We start from the raw sequence: 18478 nt of genomic DNA, 5'->3' as shown, positions 1-18478 counted from the left end.
TTTAAATTTAAACCTTCTTTAAAATTCTTGAGGAAGGCATTCACGAATTTATAATAACCAGAAAGAAAAAGGTAGTTTGGCCAAAAAAAAAAGATTACTATAAAAATATTTTAAGAAAAATTCAGTAATCTTCCTTGGTTTAAAAAACCAATGTACTGTAATACCTCACTTATTCAGACTATTTGGGAATAAGATGAGTTTAAATTTATGGAAAAAAACCCCAAAGCTATCAAAGGCTTTTAAAAGAAATAAAATCATATTATAACTATAATAACAATTTGGATAATGAAGTGTTGCCTACTAGAAGTCCTTCTGAAATTTTTCCAATAGATCAATATAGAAGACTGGTAACTGACATATAAATAGTTCATCAGAAATACTTGTAACTATTTGAAAACAATTTGCTCTCTTGACATTTTAAAATATCTCTTCATTATACTGCTCATAATATTAACTTACATTTTTATGAGCATCGTATTATTTGCTAAGCATTGATAAACTGTGAAATATCAGAAATTTCAAACTAGTAAGGTTTTACTATATATACAAGTAATTGTATGGAAAATGAGATATTAATTTATAAAATGACAATTCATAATATAACTATACAATGTATCCTATACCAACATGAAAATTCCTCAATATTCATTGATGGAAGAGGACATTGAGGACATATTAAGGATCTCTTTGAACACTTAGTTTTTAAAAATCCTATATTTTGGATTTGATTTTCCTTAGTTTTATAAGAAAGGCTCTGAAAAAAAATCTATAACTTTTTTTATCAAATAAGTATGCCATAGCTGTAGGGCCCTGGACAAGTCCCTTCACTTTGGTTGCTTCAGTTTCATCGTCTATAAAATAAGCCAGAGAAGGAAATGGCCAACCATTCCAGCACCATTGCCAAGAAAACCCCAAATGGGGTCATGATGAAATCAGACACAACTGAAAAATGACTAAACAGCAAATCTGTCAGAAACAAAATCTTTCTGCTTTGACCTCACTCTCCTTCATATCTCAATAATAACATTGCCTTAAATTCTTATGGAACTTTAAAGTTAGCAACATGCTTTAATATCACATTCCATGTTATCTTCAGCTACCCCAGGTATACTATGTAAGTGTTGCAACACGCTTCAGTGGATCTAGGATCCCATCATCACATCAGGGACTCCCTCTAACCATTCAGGTCACAACTCAGGGCTGTTATTAGCCTCATTCTGCAGACAAAGAAACTGAGGTTTAGAGAAGTAAATCAGTAATGCCAAAGTCATCATGAAAACTTGGATCTCTTCAAAGCATAGTACTTTTTCCTACTTTTTTTGGCACTTTTTCTACTTTTTCATAGTGCCTTTCTATATACTGTTTTGGAGTATACAAAATGCCTTCTTGAGTAGGATTTCATTCGCTCTTTACAACAACCCTGTGTGGTGGATGGAGGGTGAGAAGAAACTATCATTCATTAGATGTTTTACAATGATCTTATCTGATTCTAAGAACAACCCTGTGAAGTAGGTGCTATTATTATCCTCATTTTATAGTTGAAGAAACTGAGGCAGACAGAGGTTAAGTAACTTGCCCAGGGTGACACAGGTAGTGTCTTTCTTTTATTGTAAACTCTTACCTTTCATCTTAGAATCAATACTGTGTACTGGTTCTAAGGCAGAAGAGCAGTAAGGGCTAGGCAAGGGAGGTTAAGTGGTTTGCCACATAGTTAGAAAGTATCTATGGTCAGATTTGAACCCACGACCTCCCATATTTAAGCCTGGCTCTCAATCCACTGAGTTACATAGCTGTCCCCTGAATCCAGGTCTTTCTGGCTCCAGGTCCAGCATTCTATACACTGAATCACTTAATTGGTCCAAGAAGATAGGGAGAATCTCCTAGAAGTGAAGCAATTTGCTAAATGTCAGAACCAACAGTTGAAACCAGTTCTCATCATTACATGCCCAGTGCCCATCATACTAATACTAACATTGAGAAATTATGCTCTCTCAAAATTTAAATAGTGAAAAAGCTAGATGTCAATTCAAGTTATAAGAAATTAGAAATCTGCATTTAAAAAGAAAAGGAGTTTTGATTAAGGTTTGACTGATTATTTAAAGCAAAAATTTATGCCAAAACATTTGTGAGAATAGATTTCAATTGGCAAGAACAGAAGAGAAGGAAAAAAACCCTAGAAGTGATATGGGTTTCTAATGGGCAAAAATATATTTTTATTAAATTGTATTAATTTTTAAATAGCCCAAGACTACATTACCATGTTATTTTAAATTAGCTTTCAAATAGACATGAGAGTTAGGTAAGGTTCAGGTCAGTTTCCATGCAAAAACAAGTTTGAATTCTAGATGATCAAAAATGTCAAATTCTTATCAGTCATAGAATTAGTCATAATAACCATTCTTAATTCCTTCAGTGGTAAATCAGAGAGAAAAACACCACTAATAAACAAACAGTGGGGAAAACAGATAAAATTTCCCAGTGTTTGCCTTTGGATTGAGTTAGCCACTTTTACAAATCCCAGAGCCTTGGCTGAACTGACAATTTCCAAGAGACCCTTGTGATGATGAGGCATAGCCAGTACAAAGTCCTGAGGTAAGAGATGAGGAACTGCCAGAAGACACCAGTTTGCCTGGGTTCTACTAGAGAGTTGAGGAAAGTGGCCATATGAGTAAAGAAAAATGGTAGATAAGAGAGCTATAATGTTGGGGATTGCTCAGATATATGGGGTAAAGGAGTGTCAGGACTTGTAGATAAATGTTAAGGCTACAAACTTGAGAGACTGAGAGAGTGGTGGTACCTTTGCTAGAAATCGTGAAATTGGAATAGGGCTGTATCTTTGGAGAAAGTCAATGTTGGACAAATTGAGTTTGAGACTCTGGTAGGATGTTCAATTTGAAATATCTATTAAGTAGTTAAAGAGGTACAAATGGAGCCTCAGATGAAAGACTTTGGCTGGATTTATAGATGTGGACGGTCATCTGCATGAAGATGATAATGAAGCCAATGAGACTTGAGGATGGGAGAGAAAGAGAATGGACAAGCAAAAGAGGTCCCAGGATAAAGCCTTGGGATACAACCACAATTAGGGGGCATGATATGAACGATGAACAAGCAAATGATACAGAGGAATGGTCAAGTAGATTAGAGGAGAACCAAGAAAGCAATGCCATGAAAACCCAGAAAAGGGAGAATAGCCAGAAGTGGTTGATTGGTAGGATCAAATGTTGCAGAAAAATTAAGAAGTAAAAATCATCAGATGAGCTATTGGGAGTTAACTACTACTACCTTCAGAAAGAGGGTTCAGTTGTTTGATGAAGGCAGAAGCCAGAACACAAAGAGGAGATAGAATGAAGGCAAGGAGCCCCAGACAGCTATGGCTAGTATTGTAAATGGGAGAAGAGACAGAACATGGTAACTTGAGCTGATAGTAGGATCTATTGAGGGTTTGTTCCAGGATGATGCAAAACTTAGATGATGTTTTTAGATAGCAAGGAAGGAACCAGTAGAGGGGGAGGCATGCAAGATTAGAAAGAGGAGATTATTAGAGGGGCAATCTGCTAGACAAGATGGAAGCAGAGATAGAATCAAGGGTACATTGAGGGGTTAGCCTTGATGAGGAGAAGAGTCACCTCTTCATTAAAGGAAGACAGAATAAGGAATGTCCATGGGTTTTGAGAAGAGTAAAGGGGAGAAATGGGATCTATTTAATTGTAATGAAAGACATTTTAAGGCAAAGCTCTCAGCGGAGAGCCAGGGCAAAGAAAAAACTGTGGAAAATTTGAGAAGAGTAGAGGAGGCTTGGAACAGTCTCTGTGGGGAATGGGATAGAGTATCCATCAGGAAACAATGAAAAGAAAGGATATTTAAAAGAATGGATCTTCTGAATTGTATCCAGTGCTTTCTAAGAAGTAAATTAGAACAAACATAGGAGCAATGAAATGTATATGTATGTATAAGTTTGTTTTGAGATTCTCTTTAAAAAAAATTTAAAGTTTAGTGAATTAAACATAAATCTAGTATCAGAAATTGTCTTATTTATTAAGGTCAAGAGGGAGGGGTATATTTTACAAGCAGGTTCTCCTTTCAGAAAAGAATCACTATTTGTCTTTGGGATAATAATTTATAGCTAACTCTACTGCCTTTCTTTTATCTTCATGTTTTGTTTGATAATATCATTTCATACTTTTATGATCAAGTATAATATACATTTATAAGATTTATACTGTCATTTTCCCATTGTTGGTTTTAAACATAGTTTGGAAAGTTTTGTCCTTCTTGAATTTTATTTAGCCTTAAATTCTAAATGGAGAAGCAGCATGACCTAGTGGTTGGAAGACAACACAGAGAATCAGTAATTATAACTCTGCCTATGCAGTTCACACATCACATAATACAATTATTAACTTATTAATATCTTATTATTTTACTTTTTCATTTCTGAGACTGTGAATATATTATACTGACCAAATAAGAGGAGACATAAAGAAATCATCTCTGTCATGTTTTAAATACCAGACACTGATTTTTCTATATCCCTTTAGCTGTTTCTTTGCCCAATTTTATGTTATTTCAAATATGTTCTTCCTGAAGCTTCTAAGTTTCAGAAAGGCACCTACTATAAATCGACATGTATTTCGGAAATCATAATTATTGTTGTTTGGCCCCGACTCATCTTTTCGCTGCTGTAGGCAGTTCCAAGCGAGGAAACCCACCCTGTGGGGTTCAGATGGATCACTGTTTTGCAAATGGCAGTCTGAAAATGTTGCCTGCCTCGGGCACTGAGAAATTAAGGAATTTGAGTGGGTGTGTGCCAGGGATGTGATATGAAATCAGGTCTTCTCAATTCTGAGGCTGGCTCTCTGCCTTCTCTGCCAGGCTACCTTCTCTTCTAGACTTTACAAAGACTTCTTTAATAATAAGAAATTTTGAAATGTTCATGATTGCTTTCACATATCCTATCGATGACTATACATTTCTGAGAGGCTGGCTTTGCTGTCAAGTCCTGCCTCTGATACGCACAAGCCCTATGACCAAGAACAATTCATACTCTGGGCAACTATCTAAAACCATCAATTTCAGGAGAGTTACTAGTCTGAAGCAATTAGGGGGCTCAGAGGAAGAGACCCAGGCTTGGAGAAGGCAGGTCCTGGTTTCAAATCTGACCTCGGACACGTCTTACTTGCTTAGCCCTTGCCACTTAGCTGCCTTAGAACTGACCCCTATTATTGACACTAAGTCAGAAGGTAAGGGTTTTTTTAAAAAAGTTACTAATCTGTTCCTGTAAATAGAACCACATAATTTCTTATAGAGACCCAGCATCTGTTCAAAATCCCTAAAAGAGTTAGAATTGCTCACGTCTGAATCCTCATTAAATATTAGACACTGGGGGCAGCTGGGTGGCTCAGTGGATTGAGAGCCAGGCGTAGAGATGGGAGGTCCTGGGTTCAAATCTGGTCTCAGACACTTCCCAGCTGTGTGACCCTGGGCAAGTCACTTGACCCCATTGCCTAGCCCTTACCGCTCTTCTGCCTTGAAACCAATACACAGTATTGATTCCAAGATGGAAGGTAAGGGTTTAAAAAAAATATTACACTGCCAGTACTATTTTGGTGGTTGGGCAATATGTAGGGATAGAAGTTCATAGGAAAGGAAAGAAGTTAAGTTCAGCAATCCATGGAACTCCACTCTCCTCCTGCCTCTGCCACAACTCATTTATATGCTAGCCAAAAAAAACCAAAAAACCAAAAAAACAACAACAACCCAATTTTAGTCTCCCTTAACAAAATAAGGTCAACATGCTAAGATCTGGTGTGTTTTTATCATTAGGAATTTACTGATCTCCATGCAGAAGCTCTCAATGTGATAGCCAATTGTCTGGAGGATGTAGATACCACAGTGCATATTCAGCAGGGAGGAGGCCTCAAGAAACTCTTGACATTTACAGAAAACGCAGTATTTCCCGAGATCCAGAAGAGTGCAACTAAGGCCATTTCTAGAGCAGCTTATGATCGTACGTATAATTTTAAATGCAAAACATACATATTTCCTCAGACGTTTTGTTTTTGCTTAGCGGGCCTCTGATTTATGTCCTTTTCCAAATATGAACCAGCCTAAGGTCCAGCTCACTACACCTTTCACATGAGGTCATGCATGGTCCGCCATGCCAGTAGCACAGAGGTTCCCTTGTCAGTGGCATACGCCAATGCAGCAGCTACAGATGAATAACCAGCAATGTAATTTAGTCATGTTCTTATCTTTTTATAATTATTCATTCTCTACAGGGACTTTTTTTTTTACCTTCTCTTATTTGCTGTGGATTTCAGGATTATATAGAATATGTGCATTATTTGTGATCATGAAAGCTACTGCTTAAATAAGTCTGTGCAGGAAATGGTGTCTATACAGTAATTTTTCAAGTTGTAATCTAAGTCTAGAAGTGCCATGTAACAGGATATGAAAAATTCTATATTCATAACTATACATAATAAGGTTTTCATTGCAGTGATGAGTTCTGCTAACATAAATCTGCAAAACTGGAGTGGTTTGTTTGTGTCAACAGAACCAAAGATGAAATTGTAGTTTTAATTTATATCTATTGGGGAGTATTTTATTTAACACAATATGTGATTTAAGTTTTTTTCCCTCTGCTATAGCACTCCAGTTTCCAAGAATGACAGCTTGGCTATTTTAAGTGAGTTACATTCTGAACATATATAATAAAGGAAACATTTCCTTCTTAATCCACACTAGAGACCTTCCTTGCCACTGTTGCCCTTGTTCAACAAACAGAATTTCACTGACAGTTAGAAATTATACCTGTAGAAGGCATGAAGAATTACTCTGAGAAGTCTAGACCCAAAGAAATGATTTGAAATCAATAATCATAAACAATAATAACAACAAATCATTTGTATAGTGCTTTAAGGCTTGCCAAATACCTTCCAGATAAACTAGTCATCTCTTTGTTCCTCACACCTGATACTCCATCTCGTAATGACCTTGTAAGGTAGGAGGTATACGTGGTATCTCCATTTTATAAATCAGAAAACTGAGCCTTTAAGAGGTTAAATAATTTCTCCATAAATACCCAGGTAGCAAGTCTCTGTGGTGGGTTTAGAACACAAGTTCAGTACACCATATTGCTTCTCAAATTCAGGGTTTGTTTGTTTTTTCATCATAAAAGTTGTTTTATCCTTGGTCTACATAGAACACAGTATAATGGGAAAAAAAATACTGGGTCTTGGAGTCAGAAGACCTGTCTGTGTTCAAGAGGCAGCTCTGATTCAGAGCCTGGACAGAGCCCTAAACCTGAGTCTATGAGAGGATAAGACACTCTCTGCCTCCCAAGACTGTTGTGAGGAAAGTGGTAATTAACCTTAAAGAGTTTATGTGAATGTGCTATGGAGACAGGTAGTGGATAGAGTACTGGGGCTTGGAGTCAGGAAGACCTGAATTCAAATGTGACCTCAGACACTCATTAACTGTGTGAACCTTGGGCAAGTCACTTAACCTCAGTTTGCCTCAATCCATTGGGAAAGGAAAATGGCCATCCACTCCAGGATCTTTGCCCAGGAAAACCCATAGACAATACCCAAAGGATCATGAAGAGTCACATATGCCTGAATGACCAAACAACAACAAATGTGATGTGGGGATTGCCATCCTGATTCACACACTCTCTCTTACTAGAAGTCTGGGGAAATAGAGGCTGCTCCAAAAAGTCTGGGGTTATCAGCTTTGGCCACAGCAACTGCCTTCCTCCTCCTCAGCTCAGTTTCCTCGCCTAATTTGCCCTTGCAGAAACTTACACTATTTCTCTCCCCACAAAAAAGTGGTTTCCACTCTGCTTTCCTGTCTCTAGGCGAATTCTTTATCTTTGAGAATAAGCTAAGCTCATGGTAACCCACTGCATTGGTTCCTACCCACCATCCCCATTTCTCTATCACTCTTCCAAGAAGTCAAACAACTATCATCATTGGGCAAATCCTTATTAAGAACAATTAACATTTATAAACCATTTTATAGCTTTTTATCTTTAGAGCCTCCCCACAACCAGTGACTTTCCAGGAGAGGAAGTGAGGCTGAGAAAGGTTGACTTACCCCTAGGCTCATAAAACAAGTTAGTGGTTAAGACAGGAGTTGAACTCACATCTTGTTGACACAAGTTTAGTACTCTATGAGCTACACCACCCTTAATAGGGCTGCTTTCCCTTTTCAATATAAGGATTCTTTGAAGTAGCATCAAGAAAGTTCAATCATTATCAATATCAATTAGAGAAGAAGTTCCAAATAATGGATAGAGACAAGAAGCTTTGAATTCAAGTCCTGTCTCTGACACATCATGGGGAAATGATCCCAGAAAAGTCGTTTAATTTTTCTTCTCATGGAAACTTTCCAAGACTATAGAAAAGGCCAGCCTGCCTCAGTAGAGGAAGATTCTTCATTGGGACTGCATGATGTAGTTCCCTCATCCCAGCACTCTATCCACTGAGCCACCGACCTGCCTCCATATCACAGTTACAGAAACTCTTTAAGGTTAAGTATCACTTTCCTCACAATCTTGTGAAGTGTATTATCATCTTATCATTCAGATCACAGGGCGAGTCTTTCTCTTTATAGATTTTGTTTTAAGCATATCTAACCAAGGCATAGTCTCTGGCCATCCTTAATGAATACCTATGGGACCAGAGCTATTCAAATACATCACAAAACCAACCAGAGAGATCTTGGATCTCTGCTGCCTTTGGATCAGTTGACAATCTTGTTTCTTAGTGTCTCTTTTTGCCCTCCAAGCCTTTTGGCATGATGAACACATCATGGCAGATGTACCACTTATCTTCACTTATTTTTGCCTTAGTGTTTTTGCTAGAACTTAGAAAAGCCTCCTTTCATCCTCAGGCAATGCCCTCCATTGCCTGCACCTACCCAAATGCCCACCTCTTGGGAGTCATATTAGATGTACCCATATGCTTCCTCTCCTTTCTGTCTCCAGCATAAAAGAAGGTGCCACCAGGAAAGGATTGAAACGAAGCACTCCTAGTGAAACAAGCCAAGCTCTCTTTTTAGTGACCACTGTACCTCATGGTCATTGTTTGCCTCCTTTGCTAAGCTAGAGATTGCCTGAACATGCCCTTGTTTTGTCCCTTGATTATTCCTATGGTCCATGAAGGGACATTATAACCAGCTAACAGAAAGGGTATGTAAGAGAAAATCTATTGGGACCACATGAGCAGCTAGACAATCCGCAAGCACTCCATAGTCAGTGCAAGTGAAGCAATCCCAGCAGTGAATGCTAAAAGCATTTGTAGGATGACATCATGCCAAGGGTTTTTTGCTTGTACTAAAGATTCCTGGACCTGGAACAATCTATAATATAGCCTCTTCTGTTTGGATCCCTGCTTCCAAGACCCCCCCCCAATGGCACAATCCAAACCATATAAAAGGAAGTGTGAGCCAGATTAATGATGCTAGTTTGAAATAATGAATTAGAATGATAAACTTGGAGTTGTAAAGGCTTTGGTTCAACTCTTCTGTTCTTACTTGCTATGTGGTCATGGACCAGCTACTTAATTTCTCCAAATTACAAGAAGAAAATGTCAGTAAACTTCATTATCCTGTTGTGAAACCTACAAGTTTTTAAAATACTATGTATGGTTGGTATTACTACTAAAAATCTGGGGCATCCATTGAGATGCCTATAGTGAGGTTCTATAGACTTTTCTAAATATCCTAGAGTATGTGATGACTACCCCTGTGCACCCAACATTAATCATAGCTTTTGGGGATCACAATCTTTGAGACTTGCTTAGATACATTCTTCACTCTGTGTATATTTGGCATCCACCCTAGTGGATATTTAAGTCTAGTGTATTAGAGCTCCAGTGAGGAACCCTTAGGCATAAGAAATTCCCCTCTGTCTATACTATGTCAAAACTCTCAAAGATATCTACCAGTATCAGTCATAGCACTCAGAAGTCACTAAAGTAAATTCAGTTATTATGGACACCAAACTCAAATTAATCTTTAATGAAAGTCATCCATTTGAGTATCCCCTTCAGGGATCACAACCCAACCATTCTGGCCCATGCTGATATCCTCCCAAATGTTCATCACAGGAAGTCCATTCAACAGTGCTGAGAGCCTTCCTTTGATGTCTACATGTTGTCCTTTGCCCTTGACACATGATCAGCCCATCCTTCCCTGGAGAAGGATGTCTATGTCCTACCCTCAACTGCCAGCACCACGATTGCTGCCTTTGGTAGCATTTGCCTGCTTGCTCATGGAGACCATCTCCCTTTGGACCTTTGGGAAACAGGTTTTACCCTTCTGATGACAGTATTGTCTCATATTCTAATTGAATGACCATGTCCATCAGATATAGCAGTTTACCTGTTCCTCTTTTACTATTGGGTTGACCAGCCAAATGACCCATGCTTCAGAATCCCTATTTTTTCCAGACCCAAATAACTTTTACATGCCTGAATTCATTCAGGGACTCCAACAGAACCCTTCTTCCCTGCCTCATGCTCAGTACTGGTGTGGGAGCTTTCAAAGTCCTATGAGAATAACCAGATCTCTCACAAAATTCTAGCTCCTTGCTTCTCAATAAAAGACACCAATTATCCAAGCAAGAATTTCAGTACTTACTGTGTGCAAGGTATTGCACTTTTCTTCTCTTGGTCCTGTTTAAAATTTTGCCCCTGCTATACTCTCCTCCTTAAAGTTCTCTCAGCACCTGGGGGCTTCCTCATCCTGGAACATCCAACCACTCCTGCAGCCTCCCAACAAGGAACATACCTTCAAAAAGGTATGTTTTTAAATTTTTTTTAAATTTAGGGCTGAATTCTAAGTGCCAAGTGGCTCTGTCCCCAAACACCAGTCTCATTCCATTTTTCCCTGAAAACAAGGCAAGGGCTGTGATTGTGAGTTCTCAGAGAACCATGGGAATTGGAGAAGTGGGCCAGTATTATCTGCAATGAGTGATTCTGTGGGTCCCAATATTGACCAATGATCGACTTGGTGGTAGGATAAAACTTAAGAGAACACAACTCTGAGAGCTTAAGACTGGAAGGGTAGGAATCATGGAGACCAAAACCAAAGAGGAGGAATTGCTTCTCTCTTCTGGCCCTTACAAGTCTCTGCTGCTCAATCTTGCGAGTAAAAATTTTAATGGACCATCCCCCTTGGCAGGTTCAGATACTTGCTGGTGCAGTCTTGTTGGCAAGTACCCAGCTCTGGGTGATCCAATTACACTTAGCAGCCACAGCTATTACTGCCTAAAGGTGGCGTTGCCTTGGATTGAGCCAAGCTAATTAGTGATGCTCATCAATCAACCCCTCAGCACAGGTCCATGGCTTACAGATATCCCTCCCAATAAGACTCCAAGGAAGCATGACAATAACCCTATGTTAGCCTCTCTTAACCTATGCAAGGTACCAGGAGGGATTCCTGATCTCACTTCTCTGAGTTTTCATCTCTGGTGTTCTCATCTGTTTATAATAATCATGTTTACAGATGTAAGCCTACAGTGACCAACATCCAGGAAATAGAAAAAAGAGGGGCAAAGAATGCAAAAAGTCTCTGCCCTGTGTTATCAGCCCAGAAGTCATAACCCTCTTGTTTAATGTCTTTTTTGTTGAACTCAGAGTTACTCCATGACTCTGCTTGCCTTCCTAGATCTATAGAACCCATTATACTTCTATCTTGAATGGACTCTGGCTTCCTACCTTGATTTTTATGCCTGTGTGATCTTCCCTCTATTAAGTGAACCTCAAACTTTAACTCCTCATCTTCTTTTTCTATCCTTTTGTGTTTAGCTAAAGTCCATTTTTAAGGTCAGCTAGGTCACTCAGTGGACCAAGAACTAGCCTAAAGCCAAAAAGACCTCATTTATATCTTACCTCAGGCACTTGACAAGCTGTATGACTCTGGGCAAGTCACTTAAGCCCTGTCTGCCTTAGTTTTCTCAACTATAAAATATGGATAATCATAGAACATACCTCCTAGGGTTGTTGTGAGGATCAGTTGAGATATTTTTAGAGTGCATATAGTAAGCATATAATAAATGCTTGTTCCTTTTCCTCCTTCCCTTTCTTCTTTCCCTTCCTCCTTTCCTTCCTTCCCTACTTCTCCTTTCCCTTCTTATTTCCCTCCCCTTCCCTCCCTTCCTTCCTTTCTCTCTCAAGTCTCTTTTCTTCTCTTAATTTATCCTCCACTCAACTGCCAAATAGATATTGCTAAAACCCAAGACTACCCAGGCTCAAAAAGTTTCTGTGCTTCCTTGTTGCCTCTAGGATAAAATACAAACTCCTTAGTTTGGCATTTTAAATCCTTGAAAATTTGGATGCAGCCCACCTTCCAGGAAGATTGTACATTACTCTTTCCTTATTCTGCCTTGTTGCTCCTTATCCACAGCCTTCCATCTCCTGTCTCCTTCCTTACCTTTGTAATAGACACCCCCTGTGCCTTGGATGCACTCTTCACTCCTGCCTCCTGAAATGCCAAGGTTTTTTCAAAACTCAGTTCCAATGTCACCTCCTCTATGTTGTCTTTTCAGATCCCTTTGGCAGCTAGTATTCCCTTCCCCAAACCTAACACATACATACCTATAGATATTGCTTTGTACTTACCTTCCATTTATTGGAAGGTGTGTGCTTTGTTCTTCCCTCCCTAAACTCCCCACATAAGCTACCAGACATCAGAGACAAGTTCATTTTTGTCTAGCACAGTGCCTAGCACTTAAAAGGCATTTCATAAATACTTGTTGATTGATTAGCTAGTCTCGTCCCTCACAAGTCCCAACATGAAAAACTCAAAAGTCCCAATGTATGACAAAATGAAATCCCCAAACTTCAATAATAAAAAAGAGCAGAAGCACAAAGACATTTACCATTTGTATATGTGGTGTCCCCGTCTTACACCCTGAAAAGTGCCAGGAGTGTAGATCCTGACACGAAGGAACCTGGAGGCTAGAAGAGCAAAACTGAAGCAGTATTTAAGAAGCATCTATATGGTGATTTATAAAATCAAGTTGCTAAATTGTATTACTGAAGCACAATTTCACAAGTATTCTACATTCTACACAATACTACAAAAATAATTTGTGATGTTATGTCTGTGGTGATATATTTTGTTCTCTTCTTCTTCACAGTCAAATTTCTCTTTAAAACCCTTGGTAAGAAGTTCTTCTATAAAGCATCATAGATTGGATAGAATTATAGCTTAAGTAGCCTTAATGGATAGAAGGCTACTATCTTGGAGTCAGGAAGATCTTGGCTTAAACTCTGCCTCTGACATATTCTGTTTCAAAGCATTTCACTTCTCAGTTTCTTGACATCTCTGTGAACATGAGTTAGGCAGCTGGATGATATGATGGACTAGAGCACTGGACTTGGATTTCATCATCTCATCTTAGCCACTTTTGAGCTATATGACCTTGGGCAAGTCATTCAGTTTTCTCTTTCTAGTTTCCTTATCAGTAAAATGAGGAAAATTTAACTACACCTATGATATTAAGGTTTTTGTGAAGATCAAATGCGATAATATACATAAAGTGCTATATAAATACCCAATTGTTATTTTCACCTCTTTAAGTTGTGTCTGATTCTTCATCATCCGATTTGGTGTTTTCTTGGCAAAGATACTGAAGTAGATTGCTACTTCCTTCCCCGACTCATTTTACAGATGAGGAAACTGAGGCAAACAGGGTTAGGTAACTTGCCTAGGCTCACACAGCTAGTAAGCATCTGAGGCTGGATTTGAACTCAGGAAGATGAATCCTTCTGATTCTAAGTCCAGTTTTCTATCCACAATGCTACCTTAGATGTCCTAATAAATGCACTACGTGGACTTGTACAGAAGTACAGATGAATAGCAAATCTTGGGAAGGAGTTTCCACCCTGTAAATTCCCCACGATGGTGAAATCCCAATTCCTGCCTCTTTCCCTGATTCCCAGTGCCAGTAAGCCCATGTAAAACATTTTTAACTAGTGACTATAAAACAGAGAACTCCACCAAGGTGGGTGACAAACTTCTGTAAAACCAAACCTTTGTAAAACGAAGTAAAAGACTAAGCCATTGACCTGACACCAAGGGGATGAAAGGGTGAATTATACTGTTCCCAGCTAGGTTTATGGATTCACATTAACTTGGCATGAGGAACAAAAGGGACACAACAGCACCTCCTTAGACTGGAAATGTTAGCATGAACGAGAGTTTCTGATGACAAAATTTCATGCCTTTAAAAAGCTGTCACTAAAACATGGTTTTAGAGTTCACTGCTATACTAACAGCTAACCTCCCATATGCATCTTCTCTGTTTCGGTAATTAAAATGTAAATGCTTCACTTGGTGTAGGAATTCAATGAAGTACTGAGTTAATATGTTATTTCATCTTTAAAATCTGTTATAACTACACAGCAGTCTGCACTTCTGAGGTTTGGTGAACACAGCTGGATTTTTAGAACATTCCCAGCAGGGTTGGGAAACTAATTACCTGCAATATTGATTTAAATGATTTTTTTTACCTCTCTAATAATTATATATGTACTATTTGGGCTGCGTAACAGTTAACTACTATAAAAACCATTTTCTTTCATTAGTTCTTTTGGCAATGGATGTTAAGATGCCATTTTTTCAAAGTGGCATTGGTAGGTGGCTATTTAGAAAGCGGAATAAAGTTATGTTATAAAGCACTTTGTTAAGCAAAACTATTCAGGTCAAACCGACTATATTCATGTTTCAATATTTTATATTTTAAATATAACTTAAATAAAATATAAAATCCATTTAAATATTAAATCCATTTTCAGTTTTGGTTTGTTAGATGGACTCTTCCTAATGCTATATTTGGGGAGTGAATAGATTAAAAATCGAAGTGTTTAAATATAGATTTTTAAGCCAAATATAGTTCTGGAGACATCGAGTTCAGTTTTAAATTAAGAGGCTGACAGATAAGGATAGAATGATGAGACATGGTTCGTTAATGGCTTGAAGTTCTTGAACAGAAGTGTTACTACCTTAGACTGTGCTTATCATATTACGTCTAATCTTTCTAGTTCAATACGTTCAGATGTGTTAAGGGTCAAAGGCAGTAACTGTTAAAAGGATGATTCATTATTCCATGTGAATAGCTAAAAGGAAAGAAAGCATTTGGTAACTTCATGAGGCACATTCAGTTGCCAATAATTACAGAAAAATTCTTAAAGAGTACTTCTGAATTTTGAAATAAAATAAATACTTTAAAAAATTTATTTCTTCATGTAATAAATTTTTAAAAATGAATTGTCACAGATTTATTAAATATAAATAAAACTAGTATTTTATTTAGTAATTTATCACTTAACATAATTAGCCCCCCTTCTCTTACTATATCAACTTCTTTTATTAAAGGTTAATTTATAAAGAATCAAAACTCTGACCAAACTTACAAAGAATAATTAACTAAATTGGTAAGAAACAGACCAACTGTGAACTCCGTTACTTGTCAAGCCAGTTGTGTACCTCTCTAGGGTATTTAAAGTATGATGTGCTCAACAATTCTTTACTTAGCATATGCTTTTAATAAAATAGGAATCAAATTACTTAGAATTAGCTGAAGAAGATGAAAATAGGTATTGTGACATTAATAATTTTCCATTATTTTAATGTTTATTTACTAGTTCAATTTTTTTAATGACAAATACAACCAAATAAAAAGAAAAAAAGAAACTATCTGATGTTTTCTGGAAACATAGTTATATTTTTCATTCTGATTTCCTGTGACTAGATTAGAGGATTATGACATATCCAAATATCCAAATTCTCTCTCTCTCTCCCTCCCTTTACTTCTATCTCTATCCCTAACATCTAGTATAGTATGTGGCACACAGTAGGCTTTTAATAAATGTTTATTCATGTATACATACATATATGTATTTAGATATACATATAGATATTTATTTTTATTTAAGTAAATTAATGATTTATTTTCATTTTTAAATTCCCATTTAACAATATAAACAATGATTTCAGTAGGGCTCACCAAGCTGAAAAATTTTAGAGCCTGGACTATATATCAGTTGTCCAAGAACCAGCCTAACAAAGTCCGAAGAGACTAATCACTCTGGTTCACTACAGAGCAATGAATTTTTCTATCATAATAATGAAAACCATATACCAATGGCATGTATTGTGAGAGTAACCACACTGAAGAAATCAGTGATCTGTGAAGGGTGTATGCATATGTATTTATGTTTGTGTATAAAAGACCAATGATGTCATAATAATTAATACCCTCAATATCCAATATAATTTTTTTAGGTTGGTCTGATTTCCTGCTTCTTTTTCTAATCAAGAGGTCCCATGGTTTAATGGATAGAGAATTAGCCTTGAAATCAGGAAGATCTGGGTTCAAAGTCTTGCTTCTGATATATTCTGTATGACCCTGGGCAAGTCATTTAACCTCTTGGTACCCCCAAATAATTCTCCAAGACCATATATTAATTACACAATGTTGCCATGTGCCATATTTATTGGTAGCTGTGTATGTGTGTCTGGGGTGAGGGAAACAACTTTCCTTACTGGATACTTCCTAGATTGATAAAATAAAAAATTCCTCCCCTTGCCCCCAAATCCCCTTTAACAACAAGTTATTCAGAGTATACTGAATTCAACAACAAGCTCAAAGAGGTCTATTGATAAATTTTTCAGTGTAAGTTCACCCCCCCTCCATGAAAATTAGCCTATGGCATAAATAAGAGCTTGACTGTGTTTTTGTTGATTGTTGAAACTTAAGGAATGGAGAAAATACCAATAATGTAGATTAAATATGAAAATGTTTCATGCATGTAGTTTTTTCAGAGAGCCAATTTTTAAACACTGACCGGCATCCCTTGGATTAACTGTCTTTAATTGGTAGACAACTAGCCTCTTTCTTAAAGGTTAATTTCCATGAAGACAGCATTAGAAAAGATTATATTCTCTAACACGATGAGGTATGCATAATAAATCAAAGAACTCTCTTAGAAAAAATCCCCAAGGCTAAATGGATTCACAAGTGAATTCTATCAAACATTTAAAGAACAACTCATCCCAATACTATATAAACATTTGGCAAAATAGGCAAAGAAGTCCTACCAAATTCTTATGACACAAAGATATTGCTGATACCTAATCGAGGAAGAGTAAAAACAGAAGGAAAATTGCAGACCAATTTCCTTAGTGAATATTGATGCAAACATCTTAAATAAAATATTAGCAAAGAGACAACAGCAATATATCTCACAAGGACCATTCACTATGACCAGGTGGAATTTATACCAGAAAAGCAAGGCTGGCCAAATAATAGGGAAATTATCTGCATAATTGAACATATCAATAACAAAACTAATAGAAATCACATGATTATCTCAATAGAGGCAAAAAAAGGTCTTTGACAAATATACCCCCAATTCCTATTAAAACACTACAAACCATAGGAATAAATGGGCCATTCTTTAAAATGATAACTAGTCTGAAACATCATCTGAAATAGGGATGTTAGAAGCCTTTCCAATAAGATCAGTGATGATGAAAGGACACCCACTATCACCAATTTAATATTGTACTAGAAGTGCTAGCTTTAGCAATAAGAGAATAAAAAGAAATTGAGAATTAAAATTGGCAATGAGTAACCAAACTATCACTCTTTTCATATGATATGATAGTATAGTTAGAGGATCCTAGAGAATCAATTGAAAAACTAGTTGAAAGAATAACTAGCAAAGTTGCAGGATACAAAACAAATTCACAAAAATCATCATATATATATAAAAAACCAACAATGTCCAGCAGCAAGATATAGGAGAAATTCCATTTAAAATAACTCTTGACAATACCTGTCAACACAAATACAGGAACTCTATGACTACAATTAGAAAACAACTTTCTCACAAATAAAGTCAGATATAAACAACTGGGAAAAGCATTATGAGTAGGTTTAGCTAATAATATATGAATGACAATTCTACCTAAATTAATTTACTTATTCAGTGCCATACCAATCAAACTACCAAATGATTATTTTATAGAACTACAAAAAATAGTAACAAAATTCATATGGAAGACCAAAATATCAAGAATATCCAGGAAATTGATGGGGGAAAAAATAAAAGACTAGTGGCCCAGCAGTGCCAGATTGCAAACTGTACTATAAATAAAGCAAAAGTCTGGCACTTCCTAAGAAATAGATTGCTGAATCAGTGGAATAGATTGGAGGTAAAGGACTTTAGCAATCTAATGCTTGATAAACCCAAAGATCCCAGGTTTGGAGGTAAGAACTCAATAACAAACAATATGACAGAAACTAGGTATAGATCAATATTTCATTCTCTCTATCAAGATATAGTCAAAATGGATATATAATTTATACCTAAAGGGTGATACCATAAGAAAATTAGGGGAACATAGAATATTTAACCCAAGATCAATGGAGGAGGAAAAATTCATGACCAAAGAAGAG

At 37.0% G+C, this 18478-nt stretch overlaps 1 protein-coding gene across 8 annotated transcripts in view; it reads left to right on the top strand.

Annotated features, from left to right (window-relative positions):
• The window catches only part of ARMC3 (armadillo repeat containing 3), a 128393-nt gene that overhangs the window by 31718 nt on the left and 78197 nt on the right, over positions 1–18478 (top strand). For all 8 annotated transcript variants that reach the window (XR_008912426.1, XR_001625184.2, XM_007504871.3 and 5 more), the window contains one exon: positions 5827–6010. Coding sequence is in view for 6 of the 8 variants with exons in the window: in XM_007504871.3 (XP_007504933.2) it covers positions 5827–6010 (184 nt within the window). In the remaining 2 variants the exon portion in view is untranslated. The remainder of the gene's footprint in view (positions 1–5826; positions 6011–18478) is intronic.

Source organism: Monodelphis domestica, chromosome 5 (assembly GCF_027887165.1).
Source record: "Monodelphis domestica isolate mMonDom1 chromosome 5, mMonDom1.pri, whole genome shotgun sequence".
NCBI classification, from domain to species: Eukaryota; Metazoa; Chordata; class Mammalia; order Didelphimorphia; family Didelphidae; genus Monodelphis; species Monodelphis domestica.
The sequence above is the reverse complement of the archived record's forward strand: the minus strand, read 5'-3'. Positions and strand labels throughout refer to the sequence as shown.